The 21,816-nt window shown below is 37.6% G+C and overlaps 1 protein-coding gene across 5 annotated transcripts in view; it reads right to left on the bottom strand.

Moving 5' to 3' along the window:
* Positions 1-668: 668 nt before the first annotated feature.
* Positions 669-21,816, bottom strand: part of LOC138932919 (thyrotroph embryonic factor) — a 47,386-nt gene continuing 26,238 nt past the window's right edge. For 2 of the 5 annotated variants that reach the window (XM_070295271.1, XM_070295255.1), the window contains 5 exons: positions 7,191-7,336; positions 5,633-5,870; positions 4,839-4,942; positions 4,530-4,667; positions 669-4,300 (listed from right to left, as the gene is read on the bottom strand). In XM_070295271.1, the coding sequence (XP_070151372.1) occupies positions 4,214-4,300; positions 4,530-4,667; positions 4,839-4,942; positions 5,633-5,870; positions 7,191-7,336 (713 nt within the window). In that variant the 3' untranslated portion in view covers positions 669-4,213. Of the gene's footprint in view, positions 4,301-4,529; positions 4,668-4,838; positions 4,988-5,632; positions 5,871-7,190; positions 7,337-21,816 lie in introns of all 5 variants that reach the window. The other 3 variants (XM_070295244.1, XM_070295246.1, XM_070295265.1) reach the window with 3 other exon arrangements.

Below are 21,816 nucleotides of genomic sequence, written 5' to 3'. Positions count from 1 at the left end.
TCTCTCTCTCCTGCATTTACTATACTCTTGTAGTCTTGAATATTTTAATATTTAAATATGTATTTACTTGACATTGTTTTCGCGCTATTAAGTTTTATTAATATCTAATGTTTTTAAAATAATCAATGACATCATATTTGCCCATCTTTTCGAAAATTTAAGAATAATCATTAAATTTTCAAAATTTAATTTATCGAGATGCAAAGTACCTCGAGAAGCGAATTTAGTAAAACTCAGTGGACGAAGCACGCTAAATAATAATAAATGACAAATTGCTCTGTATATACTCTACCATTCAAATATATTTTCAACGGACATTGAAAATTTTGAGACATCGATGGTAACAGCTAAACATATAAAAAATGTTTACGCGACTAAATTCAATAATAAGGCTTGAAAAACAAAAATTAAATTTACTTGACGTAGAAAGATTACATTTTTGCCGTCGAAAGGTATCGATAAAAAAATCTAATTATCATTCTGTAATATACGCACACACGTAGAGCATATACACGTATTCATATATAAAATATTTTCCAATCAAAGAAAAATTCTCTCTATGTATAAGATGTATTAAAACTTTTTAGTGATATATTATAAGAAAATTAAGAGATATATATACAATATATGTGGAAAAATGGGATATGGTGTACAACCGTAGGGTTCAATTAAAACAATAACAAATACATATATTTCTCGAAATGTGATACAATAGGTTTCTCGTGTTGGTGGTCATATCTAATTCTTCTCATGTTTTTTCCATATTTTGTTTAAGTGGATCGGACGATTATTTATATCGAAGACGCGGCAGTGTCCTCTATCTCATTTTCTTAGCATTCTATTTGGAGCAAAGCCGGCGGCCGCGTCTGTCGCGCTTGCTATATAACTCTCTACTATTTTATTTATTATTACTATCGTCGGATTGCAGTGTATGTCAATCATGCTAATGCGCTTTTTATAGGCCAGTAACTTGTGCCGAGATCCACATCATACCGCATATTCAGCATCATTAATGGCGCCGGGACGGTGTGATCGGAAAATGAGTTGATAATAAGTTCGATTTGTACATCAACAATACGATCGATTTTCGATATTATAAATCTTGTTTCTTGCCCGCGACTAAAAAAAAAAAAAAAAAAAAAATTATTTTAAATACTTTACCGTGTTATACCGTGTTATAAATGTTGTAGACACGTAAAGATCATTTTTGTCTTTTGCAAAATTTCGTATTGCCCTTAATGATGACGAGCGTGCGTGAAAAGCAGAACACGTATCCCACGAACTTGATATTGGCTCGCGTTAATCTTCAATAGATATCGCAAGTAATTAAAAACTTTTCTGCATTCTACGTTATATTCTTTATAAGAATGATGTGAGAAATTTCGTATACAATGAAACGCGAAATTTCATTCTCGCTATTACGCTTTCACGCCGCAATATCGTACTATTTTTTTTTTTTTTTTTTTCCTCTTTAACCCATTGCGTCGGAATGAAAAGCCATGCAATGATTATGTTATCAGGTAACGCTAATTTACGATGTAACATTTCTGGAAAGTAAAATTTTGTGCCGCTACCGAAATTATATACGATTCTAGATCGGTGAAGGCATTCGCTAAATCTGCCGACGCAAGATATCGATTCAATAATTCATCGCTTGTCGAATTCATCGTCACATGCGCAGCATCTCGCTGTCAAAATGTGCAAGGCAATCGTGGAAAATTGTGATGAAACGATTTCGCGCGCGACTTTCGGCAAATCATTTTAATGACGATAAATCATCAATCAACAACGAGATCAATGCGTTCGCGCATGAACGTACAATGATCTATTACATATACATATATCTACAAAATATAAATTCTACACTCCGATAAAATTACGTATACGATTTTATACGTATATAACGAATGTATATAATAAAAATATGCGTGATAAATGAATATCAATAATATCTAAAATACGAGGATAACGAGAATAAAATTTAAGTTTTTGCGCGCGAAATCGTCCTGCAATATCTAAAGCGGGTTTGCCGTCGATCAAACGCCAAGTTAAATTGAAATTTCATAACACGATCTGTTTTTTACCCTCCTGGCCGATAAAAGAATATATGTACAAAAGTTTGCGTTTCGCGTTTGTGCATCGTGCGGTCGAGAGGAAAACAAGGCCGTTACGTATCGCCGGTATGCCCAAACGTCAAACGAAACTGAAAGTGTCATCTCGCCATTCGTAATCATTCGCGAAAATTAATTTCAGCGATTGGATTACAAATTCCGCTCGTTGTTTTGGCTGTCCCGGATTCACGCTGCTGGAAATGTGTTCGAAACGCACGGTATTTAATTATTATCGTTAAATTTTGCAACGAGCAGAACTAGTTCAGATATTGTGTTCTCGAGCTCGCGTTGATCTGTACAATATAGATTCTCGTTATATAATTATTTCACGCAAAAAAGCGCATTTCTCTTAGTCGATTTCGCATTTGCTCTCTCCATCACCGTCACCGAGCTCTCACGGTGATGAAAAAAAATAAACATCTAAAAACTTAAAAAGAGAAGAGGGTCGGGGAAGGAAAGGGGCCAGTGTACACGCGAGCCTGTGCAACTAGCTTATGTTTAAGCACGGATGGTTCGTATTCTCGTGTAACATTTTCTTTTTTTTTTTCCTTTTTGCTTACGACGCCTACGATTAACATCGACGATGCACGCATCCATCTGTGTTAGAGGCTACGCGATTCGATCGTCGGACACGGTACGGTTTCATTCCATTCGTCTTCAGCCCCGCGAAGATAAATCCCATCGAAGACACACAGCGCGTAACCGTCGCTCTTGTCAGGATGACTCGATGCATCTTAAAATATATTTTACAAAAGAGGGCATCCTGTACAAAATTTGTTCGCTACGCGGCAGAAGGATATCTCGGGATGGGCCCGTTCATTGTTCGTATCCCGAGCCGCCGATATTGGGCGATATTACGAAAGAAGAAAAGAATGGAGTCGCGTCGCGACGCCTTTCGCGCACTCTTCGCGTGGCCGGATTGATTCGCTACACGCTAAAATAGAGATAGATAGATAGATAGATCGATAATGAGCGAGTGAGTGAGAGAAAGAGAAAAAGAAAGAAAAAGAGAGAGAGAGAGAGAGAGAGAGGAAAAAAGAGAAGCGTTGAAAAAAAAACACGTATATATCATCTATCTTACGATTAAAACAACTAGAATCACTTGTGTTACCATCACCACGTGGGATACGCTACAGTAATTAACGCATTCTCGAGGAACGGGGATAAAATTAACTCGTGCGCAGAAAAGCGTCGTGTTCTTCCAGCCTTCGCTCGCCTCCGCTCCATGTCGATTTAATCGAACGATATAGCTCCTTTATGTGTGGCAGTGCTCAACGTCGACGAGATTTGCCCTTTCTTCGTCGAATTAGAGGTAGAATCTTATGCCTTATAGACAGCTGATTCTCGCCACAATATAATTCCTTCCAAATAGTAGCGCGATGTGTAAATTTAGAGAAGACTCGATTCGCTCGCGAAATCGGCGTATCTCGTCGAGCGTTGCATGCGCGAATTTATGTACGTATGACATTATCGTCTCCTTCCTCAGATGTAAATACTCGTGTATGTATGTGTGTGTGTGTGTATATAATCTTTTCTTTTCATATATATATATATATATCCATATATAACGCTCGCACGCAACGTAGGTATGTGTGTTTGTATGTATATGTATGGGTATGCGCGCGCGCATATGTGTGTGTATGTGTGTGTGTGTGTGTGTAATCTAACTATACATATAACTATTTACAAGAGAAGGGGTTTTCTCTAGAGCGGGACAAGGAGCGAGGACTCGATAAATTTATTCGCGAAAGTGAGAGAGAGAGAGAGAGAGAGAGAGAGAGAGAGAGAGAGAGAGAGAGAGAGAGAAATATAGAGAACGGAGGTCTTCGAAGATTTTTCTCTGAAAGTTGTCGGCTCTGTAGGACGGCGGTAGTCGGATCCGGGAGTTGGTAACATTCGTCAACGTGCTCTGCATCCTCTTGGCTTCTCCGCAAAGACGCGAAGACTGCTATGTGCTGCGAGTATAAGTAAGGGGGCTGCAGCTGGTGTTATGCACCCTCGTGTCCTTCTTTCTCCCTTTCTTCCCTATTTCTCTCTCTCTCTCTATGTCTCTCTCCTTCTTTGTATATCGCTTGGACTGATGCATGATCAAGAGCGAGATGTTAGACGTCCGTGTACTTGCTCAGTTTGTCGCGCAGCAACATGTTCTCGTTTTTTAACCGGTCCAGCTCCTGTCGCAGACCCATGTTCTGCAAATGAAGCGAGAAGTGATGATTCGATTAAATCTTTTTCTTGTATAATGTCCATGAGAACGATGCATTTTAATCCTTCACAGATCATTCGCGGAGAAAAAAAAAAAAAGAACAGTAGATAAATTGATAAGAGCAGTTATTAGATTTTTTATTTTTTCCACTTCAATGAGGGAGCGTAGCCAAGACGAGTACTGTAGCGGTTTCGAATTTCCCTGAGAAAACTCACCTCTTTCTCGAGGAAGCCGGCCCTGAGTGCTATCTGGTTCTCCTTCATGCGACGCGCGTCTCGCGATCGTTTCGCTGCCATGTTGTTCTTCCTACGACGCGCCCAGTATTTGTCATCCTTCAAGTCATCCGGAACGAACTGCCGCAAACGGAAACGAGAGAGAAAGAGAACATAAGAACGTTAGAACGTTCGTATTCAATTATGTCGTGCGAAGCGTTACGAATTTTCATTTGTCGCGACATCCAACAAATTGACATCTCGAAAACGATGATACGAAAAAGGAAATAAATAGCGTCGATGAAGGCTTACCTGTTTCCGCGATTTCTTGATCATAGGTTGGGGTTTGAGCTCCTCGTCGGAGAAGGCCCGGGTACGTGGATCGAAGTCTCGCCCCGATGAGGCCATCGAGAGCGCTACAAGAGACAAGCCATATTGTATTCGTGACGAGTCCTCGGAATCTATCGCGCGGAAGAGGAACAATCGACAATATCGACGTTAGTCTACGTTCGCTTTCGTATACTCGACAAGCACGACGTTATCGCGATACAGATTCTGAGATAGCGTGTATTTCTTTCCCTTTTTATTTTTTTTCTTTCTCTCTTTTTATGAATTACGATTACATCAGTGGCGCTTTGTTACGCTTCTCTTTCATCGTTCTATTTATATGTATGTAGCTTCGTTACTTTCGATAAAACTGTACGTCGTTCTATCGCATCCCTTATTTTATGCTCCTGCAATTTATTTTATTCTTTTTAATTTTACATATATATATATGTATATATCGTCATTCGTTCTTGTCAAATTTTCTAGATACGCGCAATAAATAAATTAATAATACGCGACAAAAAAATATTAGATCAATTCATACATGCTTGCACACAGTAAATAAATTAATAATACGTAACAAAATAATATTAGATTAATTCATACATGCTTGTAGATATTATTAGAGATTCGAAAAAATTGTATTCCTTTATAAATATATATATATTTATATACATATACGTGAAATCGTGTGAAACACTTCTCAGGATCTCGATATCACGAGCGACGGCTACGACGAGAGATAAAAAAGTAACAGAGCGAGAAAATTTTTTACTTACTGGAATCCGCGGGAGAGGGTGGGTTCAGGGTGTCTGGCGAGCAGCATTCGCTGGGCGATGGTGACCTTTCGCGTTTAGTAACTGGTTCCAAGTGCAAACCCGCTGGTCCCTGATGTCCGGCGGCCTCGGTATTGTTGATTTTATGAAGCTGGCTACCCTGCATGGCGCCCTGTCCACCACCAGCCACACCATCGACGGGGATGCCGTTTTCGGAAAGAAACTCATCGAGATCGACGTACTATTAACAAAGATCCGAGATGTTATTTTCGAGATGGTCTCCCGGAATTTTGTCAATTTTAAGCAGAGCCCTATATCTTACACTCTTGGACAAATTTGGATAGATTTTAAATCAGTACTATCAATAACGAATTCAAGGCAAGATTTTTTTACATTAACATTAAGAATTGTAAATTTTGTCTATTAAAATACACAATCGGATAATATAATTCGTTTAGGATATGGATTCTTTAAAGATACGCCTAATAAAACTATCGTAAAACTAATATTGATGGGAAAATTGTCTACGCTCCGTGTTGTTACTTTTTAGAAGAACACACAGCATCGTGAGAAACTTGTAAGTGTAATGAAAAAACTTGCGATACTTTTTTGCGAAAAATATCTTTGCATTCCATCTCAATTTATTTTGCACGTTCGTAATTTTTCTGTATTTCTTTATCGAAATTGAAGCAGCAGCGTATCGCGATGGAATAAGGAATGCAAGTGGTGAAAGTTGACAAACGGTTTGCCTTAAAGAATTGCATGTTTTTTCAAAAATTACGTTATTCATATTCTACAAAAAAATGATTCAATTGTTCATTATGAAATATACACGTATTTTCACGTAAATCAAGGTCACATATAAATTAATCGATGATGAATCGTTTATATAATGTTATTATATCTACTTGAGATTATAAAAAATATTATTTACGGGATAGATAAATTTTTTATTATTCGACAGTTTCTATTAAAAAAATTCTAATTTTTTGACAAATTATTTAGATAATTTTAGCTAAAAATAATAACGGGGAAAATAGTAAAGAATAGCCGAAACTTCCCTTCTCGATTCCGCCGAAGCGTAACGGAGAAAGCGGGGCCGCTATCGTCACGATTGCATAGCGGCTTAATATTCGGCTTCCCGGTTTCTCGATCCAGGAAGGCGAATTATAACGGAGTAAGTGTTACAACGGGGCGATGCAGTGGTCCGCTACATCGGTTTCTACATTCTATTACGTAGCCGTATACACATACAACATAATTTCCGGGATACACGCGAGCTTTACGAAGTACATTTCCGAAACCGACGAGAGAAAATCTTACAGATCCGCACATGCGGATTTATTTGAAATAATCTTTTTAATGAGTATAAAATAAAAAAGTTTCGCGCCGTATTATACGATGTACATAAATTTGAAGAGAGCATGGACGTCATTGATAAATAGTTAATGGATCAGATCAAGAGATGAGAACAAACAATCAGTTTTGTTTTCAATTTTCGAAATTTTGGGATTAGATTCAGCCAAATTGAAGGCTTACCGTGTCGCACCTTTGTACATACATGATTTAATACCTTCAGGTCGGCATCGTAGGGCAGACTTTTGTCCCAGAGAGTGGGCCCGAGGAAGGCGGCCTGCGCTTCCACGTTGCCCCAAAGTTCGCCATCGGCATCCTTCTTTTCCTCCGGTCCATCTTTGCCCTGTTTCCCTGAAAATTCAATTTTATTCTATTAATTCTAACGATATTCATAATTCTAATTATATATATTATAATATATAAACATCTAATAATATCATCTAATATAAAACGTGAATAACAAATTCGGACAATATTAATGAAGAAGCACGTGTGCAGTTAAATACATATTATTTTTTTTTTTTTTTTGCAAAATTTGACATCTTTTTTTAATAGAATATGAGAATTTTACAACTCTCAAGCCACTAACTTTCTATTTTTACGAATAAGATCGGGATTATGTGTAAAATCTGTTCATACCGTTAAAGAATCTTTTTTAACGATACGTACTGGCACGCAGCATACTAAGAATGCTATTGACAATCAGTCTATACACTATACTCTTTTGCTTTTGTGTAATGCATTCTTTCCCAAAACTCTTCCGGTATACGGTATAATACATTTTCCATACGAAATTGGGGACTTGTTCTACAATGTATGATGACGGTCTGTAATTTTACACATCTTGTGGCTTTCTATGTCATTAATATTCTTTTGCAGAGAAGAGTTCTTTGATTTTATTTCATTTTTAAATTTATGCTAAATATTGTCGAAGTTTATGCATGAGAATACATATATATTTTTTTCTGTATATATATATATATATATATATGTAAAAGAATCTAATAATTAACAATCTAATAATTTACATGCCAGTACATATCGTTAAAAAGCATTCTTTATCTAATAATTTTTATAAATGTAATTTTTATATCTGATTTCCATATGACATTTTATATTATTTAATCGACGACGTTGTCGGCGTATCAATATTTCTATCATATTTCTTACATCAAATTCTGTCATGCAAAAAAAACAAGAAAGAAGAGTATAAAGATAGTCGGTAGCCTTGAAGATGCTCATCCAAAAATAGCTAACCAGAACCATCATCTTCCATCCTATCCTTTCGTTTTCCTCTCTATATGTGTCTTCATTTTTGGCATATTATAAATTATTGATAGGTAAATTCAATTATTAACATAATAATTGCATCGAAAAATTAACTACATCACGCAAACATACTTTTTATATATTTCTTGATTGACTTGGTATATAAATAAGACTTGACAAAATCGTTTGATCATTTAGATTCGTGCTTCTACTTCGAGAGTCATCGAGGTCTGGGGAGTATTCGGGTCGGCTGTCAAGGCTATGAGAATGTGCTTTGTCACGTTATGATGCGTGTTAATTGCTAAGACATCGAATGGAAATAACAAAAATTATGTTATGATGATGATAATAATCATAGTGACGATGACGACGACGTTGATGATAACAATTATGTATGACAACGATCTCTATAATAATAATAATAATGATGATAGTCGGTAAAACTCTATCAGATAGCTAATATACCAGGCAATGATAAATATGAGAAACAATGAAATTTAGGTCCTAATTGTCAAACGATCTCGTCGGATAGATCCGGTTCGAGAAAACTTTTCCAACTATTGTATATGCCTTTTTTTTGTGAATCGTCCTCGATACCGGATTACGAAGTAATCTCTATTCGACGCTAATTTTCCGCTAATATTCCGTGCTAATTTTCGCCACCTCGCTACCTTTTCGCTTCGGTTCGCGGAATATCGGCTCTAACCGTCCTCGGCTGTCGCGCGTACGCTTCGCCGAGGTTTGCGGTTTCTGGCGTGCCAATGCGCTCTATTCAACTATTGTTGCAGTCGTGCCTGTAAATTCAAGGCTACGCTCACAATACCGCGTCCTGTCGCGACAAGTGTGCAAATGTACGTTTGCGCAACATCGCAATGGATTAGGATGCGCGACATACAGCTTTTCTTTTAAAAAAACCAACAAGAGAGAGGGATTCTCGGGAGGCTAGATCGACAGGTCGTAGATTAACAACGTCGCGCATTCTCGTGCGCGTCGTTAAACCGAAATAATCGATCGATTATCGAAAATAATCGCTGCCGATTAGAAGAACAAAGGGATCGAGATCGCGATCGGATCGCGCCTGTTGCCGTTCTCGCATCGCAGTCGCCTTAGGTGCCTCCGGCCGAGATTTCTGTGCAGCGTGTACGCTGGCTAAACAACTAAACAACGGCAGTCCGTAATTTGGTTCAAGGCTGATTCGTCGGCCGAACGACTAGCTCCGCGGAATTAATCTCGTGTTGCGGGACAGCACCGTCGAGAGAATGAGTGGGAAGGGTGGGTGGGAGAAGGGGGAGGCGCGTCGGGTACGATGTAATCGAGGGCGGGAGATCCGGGGGGATATCTTCCTGATTTTATCCATTCATTCATCGCTGTCTCTCTTTCTCTCTCGTGCTAGCGTCTCCATTTGTCTCTCGTTTGTTTACAATGATCGGTCTTTAGTAATGGGCAACTACTATCACTATGCGCGCGGTAGCAGAAACACGCAATTTCTATGCGGATTCGGCATGAATATATTATATACCCTATAATCACTATTTTTAACAAACTTAAATGTATTTATACAAGCGATTTATTTTTGTCACGCTCGAGTCCGTTGCAGATTATATTTAAATCAATACATATTCAATGAGACTTATTTAATCGCGCATCTTCACCGTCAAAAAAAATTTAATTTACGTTTTCGTTCACTTTACTTCGTTTTATTTTAATTCTGTTCGATTTAAAAATATTTCTATAATATATTACAATAATTATAGCAGTTTCGGAGAGACAAAGAGAGAGAGAGAGAGAGAGAGGAAGAGAAATCACATTTATTTATATAAGAGTTAATAATAATTTGCATAATATTAGTTATTTGCGCATTATTTCCTTACCAGAATGTGATTGCAAATAAAAAAAAAAGAATATTAGATAAATACATTATTTATAATTCTTGATGGTTTTAATCGTATGAGAGATAAAAATTATTATTTAATTATTATTTTATATATTACAAGAAATATAATTTTAATATATACCATATTTCCACATTCGTACATTTAATAAATTTATCTATACATATGTTAAGTAATTGTGTAAAAGAAATAGTTGTAAATGTAAATGTAATATTACAACAATCCGACTATTAAATATCAAGATACATAAGAGACTTGGAAAAGTTTCATTGACACATTGCTAATTTGCGTTTATTTGCGCAAACCTGTAGGACGGACTAGCCGACTAACTAGCGGTCGAGACACTTTGTTGCATTTTGTTAATTGCACCAATAGATAAAAATCGCGAAGATAACAAAGTTAATTATAGCGGACATAAAGGCGCGCATATCACACACGTTCCACTTCTCTGCGGCGGAAATATTATTTATACTATACTATACATTACGCGATGAGCAAAATATTTATTGTTTACTCCAGTTAACGAATGTAGGTATAACGTTCACTTGTCAATATCTTAATAAATTCATTTCCTTAAATAGAAATCGAAGAGAATCTCGATGAGATGCGTAAGAATTCGTTGGATTCTCTGGAGGAGGGAGCTATTACACAAACGTGGCATTGAAAAAGAAATTGACCGCGTCTCTCCTCGCGGCGATCTCTCGGTAATTCGCGGAAATGATAGATCGGCTAATAAATCGTTGAGACTTAAACGCTGTTAAAATGTTGAAAACAATAAACCCGTTGCGATATGAGCGGGAAACCGCTTCGTTATTTAGATAGTTGCCTTGGCAATTCGCTCTTAAGATTACGCTTACGATGAAGGTGACAAAACCGCATCACATCGCTACGGTTTACCGCACATCTGTATCTGTCGTCGCGAATTTATCGATTTTCGCGAACGCACGTTACATCATCGCTCGCGACTCAAAATTTCAGTTTCACCCCTCGGACTCTTCGCGCTATCTTTTTAAACGATTTGTCTTTCGTTTCGCGTAGCAAAATTCATGAAATATTTTCGGATACGCTCGAGGATGTTGAGTCGTGCTTAGAAATCGTTTTCGCTCTTATTCTTTTTTTTTTTTTTTTTCCCCCAAAGTCGCCGTCCAATATCGTTACTCGTTTATGTAATCGACGACACGCGAACGTCCAGGCAGGTGAACACGCGAGGGTGTCTCGTGAATGTTTTTCTGGCCCAACTCCCATCTTCTTTCTCGAGAAATTCTCGATATAATAACTCACCAACGTCTAAATGTACTTCTCTCAGAGTGCCAATTCATTTTACCAGCGCCGTAAACGATGGCCGTGTTCCTCGAACGTTTTTAAAAAAATCGAGATAAAGATCGATCCGTTTGCGCGAATCCGCTTCGATCTATCGGTTTAGACGCGTTATAAACTTTCAGCTCGAGCTCGTTAGTTTGAAATGAAGCTGGAAACGTCGATTGTACCGCAAAGAGCAATGGTGGTTCCCCGTTACAATAGACACGCGGCGCGTCGTCGATAAACCTTTCTCAATCAATCGAATCTACGACACAATAGCTCGTGGGATAGGCTAGCTCCCGTCCAAAATAACCATTGACCAAGGCCGCAGGAAACCTTCTCCAAACAAATCCAAACAAATGCGATTGTTTAGCCGTCGTCGACTCCGCTGCCGCTGCGACTCCATCATCGCGATCTATTTCCGCGATTGAGATCGCGAGATAATCGTTTGTAACATAATAAACATTTCATCACCTAAGCTAATCGTATTCAGATTTTAGAAGCTCGAACTCCGTTAATCGGACTTATGAAATAACTTTTTCAGAACATATGTTAATTTTTCTTATATCACGATTATTTTCTACATGAGAAATGAAAAAAAAAATATATATATATAAAAAAATTATTAATTTTAAACTTTGAAAGAAAATATTACTTGTAAATATATACATAAAAAAAAAAAAAAAAAAAAAAAAAAAAAAAAAATCGGACTCGCGTGAAATAACTTTTTCAGGACATATGTTAATTTTTGTTATAATACGATTATTTTCTACATGAGAGAGATAAAAGAAAAAAATATAGAAAAATTATTAATCTTAAACTTTGAAAGAAAATACTATTTGTGTAAATATATATAAAAAGAAATATAAAAAAAAATCAAAGAAGAACTCGAGAGAAATTCAAGATAGATTTTTAAAATTATAATTTGCTCGATATAATTTAATTATACTCTTTACCGTTTCTCCGTGAAGGGAAAGGATCGGGAGATAAATAAGCTCGATGGATGAGCGGAATGTCAAGTTCTGAGACGGCACTTTCTTGCGGTCGACTGTACTCGGAAAGGAAAATCAAAAGGCAACGCGACGCGAAATACGCGATAAACGAGAGGAACTTGACTTACGATCTGTAAATCTCGTGCCGCGCTGTCAGTAATCCGATGATTTGTGCGTGCGGTAAGCCGCTATCGTCCCTTTTGACGTACGGCTCGTATAACATTAATTTAGATTCTATTAGAACGCAGACTCGGTACACCCTGCCCGCAATTGCGAGGCACACCCGATATATCGTATGGTGAAATTGCACGGATGAAAAATTCATGTCGAGCAGTGCGCCTAGTTATTGCATAACTCGCTGCTTCGCTCTTCCTCCCTCTTTTGTGCATCGACGAAGAAACGAGTTTTATTAAATTTAGGTAAGTTCTCTTTCTCTCTCTCTCTCGAGGTAATTAAGTTCGTCGCATTAAAGTCTTCGCGCAATGAGCTTTATCGGAATGCCGGAAGCGAGGCAATCGTTTCATTTTCTCCCTTCCTTCTAAAAACACTTTCTCCTTTCGAGCACGCTCTAATTAGCTTCGGTCTTCTCTAATTATAGACGCGCGCTGGCGCGTATGATGATTACACGTGGAAAGAGAAAGAAATTACGACGAGACGTCACACTACATTTTTGCAACATTTTGCCATAAATAATTGTATCGTAATATAATTATTATTTTCATTCTCCGAAATTGGGTGCTTATATGTTATATTTATAGAGCCTATAATCATATTGCATTATTATTATTATTATGCTATCTATACATTCCCACCACAACAAGTTTCTCATATAGCAACGTCAACAAAGGGCATTTCCTCGTTCTGCGCGAATCTACGCTCGTACGTATAAAATGCACCTACGTTCTAGGCGACCGAAAGACGTTTCCTAGAAAGTTAACCTATCGCCTTGCTGCGCCGGCTTTGCACAATGGCGCATACGTTTATCGGCCTTATCTCAAAGCCGTTGCATCTAGAAAATGCGCCTTGTGAAAATGCAAGCGAGAATTAGTCTGGGAGTGTGTCGTATATTTTCTTAGATTTCCACTATACGCGTGCGCGTGTGTACGCGGCGTTATCTCTAGTTCTGACGCGACCTCGTTATTCCTATCGCTATTTTTTAGGCGCGACCAAAGTTTAGTGACTCATAATTTTCTCTCACAATTTTTACCGAATATCTTGAATAATTTTATCCGTTGAATCTGATGATCTTTGCGCTCGATTCGCTTTACAAGAAATTAATTCTTCGATTAATTCTGACTTCGCGCATATAAATGTGCGAAAACGGCATAGAATAAAAAATGAATAAATGTGATTAAATTTGATTTTGTGTGCTATAATATTAAATATTATATTTATAATGATAATATATGATATACACGGATTAGAAGATCGTGCAAAGTGCAACAGGCGATTTTCTGCGAAACCATTAAGGGTATTAAAGAATCCTTTTATTTCACGTGCAAAAATCTTGAAAGGTCGCGCACGTGCATATAACAGTGTAAACGTGCATGGGACGGTCAAATGACTAAACCGATTATAGCGATCAATAATGTGTCAGATCACTGTCGCCTTCAGCGACATTGAAAAGCGATGTATTTCATTAATAGAACGCAAGCGATAAAATAAAGATGGCGTTTGTCGATGAAAACGATATGTACGAAATTGTCGAATAATTGCAAAGCAAATTTTGCCTTTTTCGTCTCTCTTTCACGTTTTTTTTTTTTTTTTTTCGCAATTCATAGGCAAGATAGTAGGGACGTCAAATATGTTAGAAATTTGAAATATGACGATATATTTCTTTGAATATTTCTCTTAAGAAAAAGTAAAACTGTTTTGAATATATATATATATATAATAGAGAGAGTCTGTATAAATTTTCTCAAATGTAAATGTTAATTTTTACAAGCTACATCTATTTCGAGATCTATGACAGAGAGAGAGAGAGAGAGTGCAAACTATAAAAAATATATTTCGTATTCCTACTTTCTCCTTCTTTCAATCAATCTGTCATTGGTATTTCGAAACCCTGGCACGTTCTACGGCGATTTAGCTTGTTATACATACATGATCGAAGACGAGAGAGGAAACAAGAATCGCGGACCGTGGATGTACAACGAGTATTACGATTGCACGTAACGAACTAGCACGCAGTGAGCCACGAAGTCGTCCTTGGCCGCTCCTCCGAGTGCGGCTAGACCTCTTAGAAATACTCGCTTCCTATCGCTCGTCGTACAAATAAAGCTCGCACAATGAGAACTAGACGGAAGCGCGCGCGAAATTCTTGGAGTTTTGAAATCAACCAGCTTTTATATCGTATTAATCAAACTTTAATCGAAGTATTCTCAACATCGAGCTATCCGATTTCGCGAAAATTTACGAGAAAATTATAATATATTTAAATGTCGTAATTTTATTATTATCATAATTATTACGGGGCTCCGTTTGTGGAGTTGACGCGCGAACTGTAATAATCCCGGCTGTTTCAATGCGATGACTTAACGTACGTATATATAACGTGTGTAATTAACAAGTGAAAAATCTCGATTTCTTCGAGGAACGTCAGAGGCCAACGTTTGCGCGAACTAATGTTGTAAATAAACATCAGTAAGAGTAGAAGAGTTTTATGGGCGTGAAAATATTGTACCTCGTGTGCGTTTAACGGATACAACTGCCTTTGCGGATTTAAAGCCGCATCCTGTGTAAATTTCCTCGAACGTACAAACGTGCATACGCACGTGCGAGTATAATTTAAAGGATTCGCGTCGTAGAATTAAACGGTGTTGAGACGATCGTAAAATACGCTTCGCGTCGCTTTATTGTATCGATATTATTACAATCGCGGTGATCGCATAGCTATGCAAAAAATAAATTCTATATTCCGGCTTTAGAAAATCTTTTGCTGAAATCACTATATTTTATTTACGTTTTTTTTTAAATACATTCATCTTTGTTAAATTATCGTGCAAAATCACACGAGAAAAAGAAATATCGAGAATATATGCAAGTTTTTTTTTTTTTGTATGTTTGGTTACAAATATAAACATCCCCTACTCACTAAAATAGTTAAAGGAAAAATGTAAACAAATAGAAGTGGGGGAGGTATATGAAATACGTGAGTTGATAGAGAATCGAGTAAGAATCGGTCGCCTCTTTAACCTGGTTAGTCGTGTCTCGAGCGACAAGCGCTCGCCTCATAAAGAGTGAAACTAGGCTCGCTAGTTATCCGCGTAACACGAAAGAGAGTGAAAGAGGTTTTCGCTTTCGTTGAAGTTGGCCTCCGCTTCCCGCTTCCTCGAGTACGACATAGAATAGAACATAGCGATAGTTTCTTTCGCGCGTTTCTTCTTTACCCGGTGACCTACTCTGCGATAGAAGACAGCAGACAACGCGACGACTCGACTCGCACGTATATGTTTGCCAGGTGAAATATTAATATTTATTCATTATAGAGAGTAGCCCCGAACGTTCCAGCCAGACTTTGAGATCTTATTTAATTCTGAATAAAAAATTTTCTACAAACATGGATCGAAAAATGCTTCGTTAAGAAGTTGTCGCTCAAAAACCTCTGATGCGAAAGGAAGAGCGAAAGGTGAGAAGAAAATGAAACTTGATAAACTTTTTGAAAAAACGATAAAAATAAAAAATAAAAATCTTTCTTCTATGAAAAGAAAATAAATTTTTTTAAACTAAAATAGCCCCCCCCCCCCTCACCCACCCTAGCTCCAATACATTTTTGGCATCGAGTAATGACCGATCTAGTCGCTTTACGGATTATATGAAAATCTATGGAACGTACAACAATCATTTTGATCTCATTTGAAAGATAATTTAATTTTCTACAACTTTTGTTTCTATGATATTTGGGAAAATGTGGTAAAATATAATTACGAATTTAGAAGTTTTCGAGCGATAAATTCTTAAGAAAGGATTTTTCTATCCGTGTTTATAGGAAATTTTTTCTTCAGAATTAAATTTCCTATAAGATCACAAAGTCTGGCTGGGGAACGTTCGGGGCCACCCTGTATACTGTATAACTCGTGTTGGAAATTAAACCGAAATGTATTGTATGTTAAAAAACAATGCATTCGTTAAAAACGGAATTGAAGGAAATTTCTCGTTAACGCGCTAATGACTTTTAAGCGATTAAAACTGAAAGGCCTCTTGCGAATCGGAACTTGCGCGAATGTACAACGGAAGCTTATTCATCGGGAGAATAAAAATCGCGATCCCATGAACGCTCACGCATCGCGGCTCAGCTACGAGCGAGTTTTCTAGTTTTACCTGCGATCCTGTCGAGTGAAACAGTGTGAAACAGTGAACGATATCACACACTAATCTAAATTACAATAAGTCATCCACGCATCGTGAGAGCAGACGTTCGTAATGATCTATACCGGAAACGGTGAGCCGTCCGGATTACGAATGCGATTCGCCTTGATTAACCGTTGCTTAATATAAGTCGCTCTACATTTCTTCTTCTATCGTTATCGCGACGTTATTTATAAAGATAAATAAAATACCGGGATATACCTATATTCTTACAAAAGGATAATTTTCCCATGGAAAATAATTGAATTTTCAGCTATATCGGTGCGACAGAGAGTAAAGACCAAACAGTAATGAAAATATCGATGCTCTAAAGGAATCTTAATGAATTAATCTTAAAGATGGTTCTGGTTGCCCAGTCAGATCGATGGAAAGATCGGTCACGCGGGAGAAAACGCCTCGAATCGGTTAAGATCGCGGAAGTACAGCCGCGCAAACTGTTTGCGTTTTCTCCCCTCCTAATCTAGCTTTCACCCTTTCCTTCGCGCTCACGGCGATACTTCCTGTCTGCGTTGTAGTGTTGCTATATCGCGATAACGACAACCTGTAGCTTGCCAATCTTTGGAAAGGCGACCGTGAGCTCGAAGAATAAACACATCGAATTATCATCGAAACGATTTTGCGGAAGGCAGATATTAGTAGAATATCATGCAATTATAAATGTCAAAAATAATGATATATATAATTGATATATATTATTCCAAAGAAATAATATTGTAGAGAGAGAAAGAGGATATTAAGGATAATTAAATTTATTATATTAATATATATATAATAAATATTTTTTCTTTCTATTTTTAGCCAAAAATCACCAATTTCGATATCTTTTTAATTTTAAATTTCTAAATTACTTCTATTAATTATTATAAAATTTTTTCTCAAACTTTTTTGAATAAAATTTTTCATAATTTTTATTTATATTTCCATTAAACATTAAAATTAAAAAAATTTCATCTCACGATGAGAGAAGAGCTTACATAGCATTAATTAAAGCATCGTTTGTTTAGATATTTTAGTATGCTTTTTCCTTATGAAACGGTTGTTTTCGAAAGAAAGTCTTTTTGTCCGCAAAATGATCGATGCTTCGCGGCTCGACTTTTTATTCCTTTTTTTTTTATTCATACTTTTACTTATCATTATTAATCGGATAACTCTTTTCCTCGTTTTCGCTCGCCCCTTTTCGTTTTCCTCGTACAGGTGTTTTAAATAATACCTTGATTAGAAAGTACGTGGGCGTATTTACGATGATTGCCGGTTCGATAATCTCGCCGTAGAAAGTTTTCCGCCTGTGCTGAACGTTAGCATTTAAAAAGGATCTGGACGAGATTTATAACTGTACGCTAGCTAGTAGATATACATTATGCGTGCAATAAACGTTCGCCGGAATTTCTTCCGCGTAAAGTGTGTACGCCCTGATATATTTATATACCTTTACATATACCTTAGCAGGAAACATATTTCTCGGAGATCCCCCGAAAAAAAATGAGCAAATATACGTCGCGCGACTCGATGGCGAAAGTAATAAATAATTAAAGCGAGAAATTAAAGGGGAATCTTTCTCGCGACGCGAGCGTATGCGAGAATCTGTAATTCGTATGGAAAAAAATTTTGATAATTTATAGGAAACCGATAGACCGCGAGAACAGAGATGAATCCGTATCCGACTGTATCTCTTTTACAATCTCAGTAACTGGTTTCGAAAGGCGCGCGTTATCCTTCAAGGACGCGGAATCGCGCCTCGTCCTTGGCCATGGAGCATGGCCGTCGTAAGTCCACTCGTAACTCTGTATGCTGATCCTTTTAGGTAATTCTTAACCGTTACCTTCCACGTAAACGACGTAATACGTTCGTTCGCGTGTCTCTCAGTCTGCTCGTTCGCAATTCGCGTCGACTACGCAAACTCGCAATCGTCCCGAATGTTGTTTAATATTTTACATCGAAAAGAGTTGAGTTGCTTAGAATTCACAAATCGCTGAACACTACGATAATTTTCAATTATAAACGAAACAATTATTCGACGGAATCTGAGGAATTTCGCTTTCTAGGAAAAGGTGTCTCTCAATCAATCGATCAAGTGTATCGAGAACACGGCCATCGGTGGTACAGCAATCGCGGTGCTGGACATCGCTAGCATGAATATCTCGTCAGTGCTTGAACGAAAGTGAAAGGCCACAATTTTTTTTTTTCCCCCCCATCAATACGTAATTTTACAGCTTGCGAACGCGCGTTCTGCAATCGTCGTTTTTTTTTTTTTTTTTTTTCAATGACACATCCCGAACGCCTGGTGTTTCTTACTGTCAGCCTTTAACCCAACATATCGATATGCGTACGCGACACACAGATTTCCTTCGCATGTCTTTAGCTCTTATCATTTTTATTATACCGTCCGTGCGTTTGTTATACAAAAGTACGAACGTTGAATGGATTTCTACACGCGAACAATATTCGTAATCGCCACCGATATAAATTTGCATATTCTTTGATCAATAATAATAGAGCGTGAAGAAACGCGCAAGTATATGATTAACATTGATAATTATATAGCATTATGATCGAGAAGTTAACTACGAATATACCTTCCATAGGCTATACGCTTTGCAAATAAGTATGCGAAATTCGCGTACATACGTCGTAGGATATCCGTGTTTTATTATAATCGTAGGAATCTCGATTATGCGCGTCCGATTAAATATAATACATTCTCTCTCTTTAATGCAAGCGAGCGCAACATCATTATTTCGTTTCCTGGTGACTGGTTGGAGGAGGCAAATACGTATGTAACCTTGACAGTGTAACGCGCCGCGCGTGATTCGCCTCTTTTTTTTCTCCCCGTATATAGCAAGCAGGTTGCGAATCTCGATTATCGATGTGTTACGTCTCGATGTGTCCCTCGATCGGCCGTTGTGTACACGACACGATTAGGTAATTGTTGGGTAACGAGAAGCGCGCGCGAAAGTTACGCGGAAACTGACCTGGGGCAATGCGCTTGACCGCGTTTCGCTGAATATAGGATCTTCCGATTATCGTCCGACATTCGCACCCGGTATCTCTCTCTCTCGAGAGAGAGAGTAGAAGAAGAAAGATTAATGTGGTACACATCAATCATTCATGCGCGGCAACACTGATGCAATCGGTGCATTAGAATACAAGATTAGCGCGTACAAACTCAAAGATTTTATTCTATCGACAATTTTCATTTACGAAATGAAGTGAAAGAAAATATTAAAATAAATTATTTTATTATTTTAATAATTATTAAATTATTAAAATTATTATTCAGCAAAAATTGATATTTGGCGATTAATTAAAAGCGATTGTGCCAATTCGTTGTACAAATGCAATATTAAAGAATATTGCGTCGTTCGTTCGAAAAACGTCACTCCTGTTAAAAATTTCCTCCACGCCTACGATAAAATTGAAGGGTGCACATCGGTTCCGCGTTATCGATGCAGATTAGAGGCGCGCGCGCGTTGCACACGCGCCTAACCGAGCCAATTAAATTATACGGATCGATCCCGGGAGAAAGTCCGCGAGAAAGAGGACGTGGTGTTTTTTTTTTTTTTTTTTTTTTTTTTTTTTTTTTTAACGGAAGGAATTCACGATGTAAAGTACAAAATCCACGAAGCGACGCCACTTTATTCGCATAGATACACACACAACACACGGCGCGTTCTAGTCTTCTTATGCGCTTGCGCGCGTTGAGGAAGCCGCGGCTATAATTTCACAGATCATTTCCCCGCGAGTACACGCAATTCTCCGGAAAATTACAAGGCTACGACGACGCGGAGGACAGCAACGCGCCGCATATACAATACACACCGGTCTTTTGCTCGAACACGTGCGCGCACACGCGTCCCCACACGCGCGGTTTCCGGTACACACGGATTCCTATAAAAGATGCACGCGGAAGCCGTTGGTGAGGGTTGCTTCGCGCGATTACTGTTATTAATCGAAACGCTAAGACGCGTGAAAGCCGTGACATAAGTTTGGCATTCGACTTGTCTTTTGAAGGAATTTACGCGCACTCGATTGGGCATTTAATTCGCGGATCGTATTGTTTATTTGGCAAGCGATCGTATACCGAATTCGCTCTTGCAAAATTTAAACACGTGAATGTAAACTTTGATTTGAAGAGAACTATTGAAAGGTCATACTTCTAACATATAAAATATAAAAAAGAAATTTTTAATACAGAAATTTTAGTATTTTAAATTGTTTAATAATTTAAATATATATTGTATATATATTTAAATTATTAAACAATTTAAAATACTTAATAGTGTAATAATGATCCAATTGGCAAAAAGTAAAACATAAAACTGCTCTCACACAAACAAGATTTCTCTTACAATATAAAAAAAATTAATTCATATTTTTATTTCTTTGCTATTTTAAGGATCATCATTCCATTGAATAGGTTAATCTAATATTTTATTACAATCGATTCTCTTTTGTAAGAATTTAAGCGCGAATGTTGTGTCGCCGATTCAGGGCGGTGGATCTCTGGCATTTATCGCGACTTCTCTCGCAGCCCGGAAGCCAGCTGAGCGATCGCTCGGTTCCCTAGAGGGGAAAGTGGCTCGAGCAACTTTCACTTGCTGGCAAGCCAGATCACCGCTTCGCGAATAGTGCTATGACAAGAGCTCGGAGCATTGTATCGTGTACGTGGACAGAAGGAGACCCGTTTGACGGTCGCAACGCGATATTTTTGCATGATTAATTGCGTAGTAAGAAATTTACACCTTCTATTGCCTTAAACGGCACGATATTTTAATTGTAAATTTTTTTTATTTTTATTATTATTATATATATATATATATAAATGTTTATTATTTTTACATATACTATTTTACTAGCAAGTTTTGAAGAACTATAAATTCATAGAATCTCTATTTGATTCATCTTGTTCTATTCTTGTCATTCTCAAGTTCGCGTCTCGTCGACAACCAACTAAAGTGAGAAAACTAACATGTTCGCTTTAATTCACTAAGAGACCAAAGAGACCGTAATGAAC

The sequence above is a fragment of the Polyergus mexicanus genome, unplaced genomic scaffold, assembly GCF_030449975.1.
Source record: "Polyergus mexicanus isolate NDT 795.1 unplaced genomic scaffold, iyPolMexi1.0 SCAF_1, whole genome shotgun sequence".
In the NCBI taxonomy this organism is placed as follows: Eukaryota; Metazoa; Arthropoda; class Insecta; order Hymenoptera; family Formicidae; genus Polyergus; species Polyergus mexicanus.
Note: the sequence above shows the minus strand (reverse complement) of the source record. Positions and strands in the feature narration are given on the sequence as shown.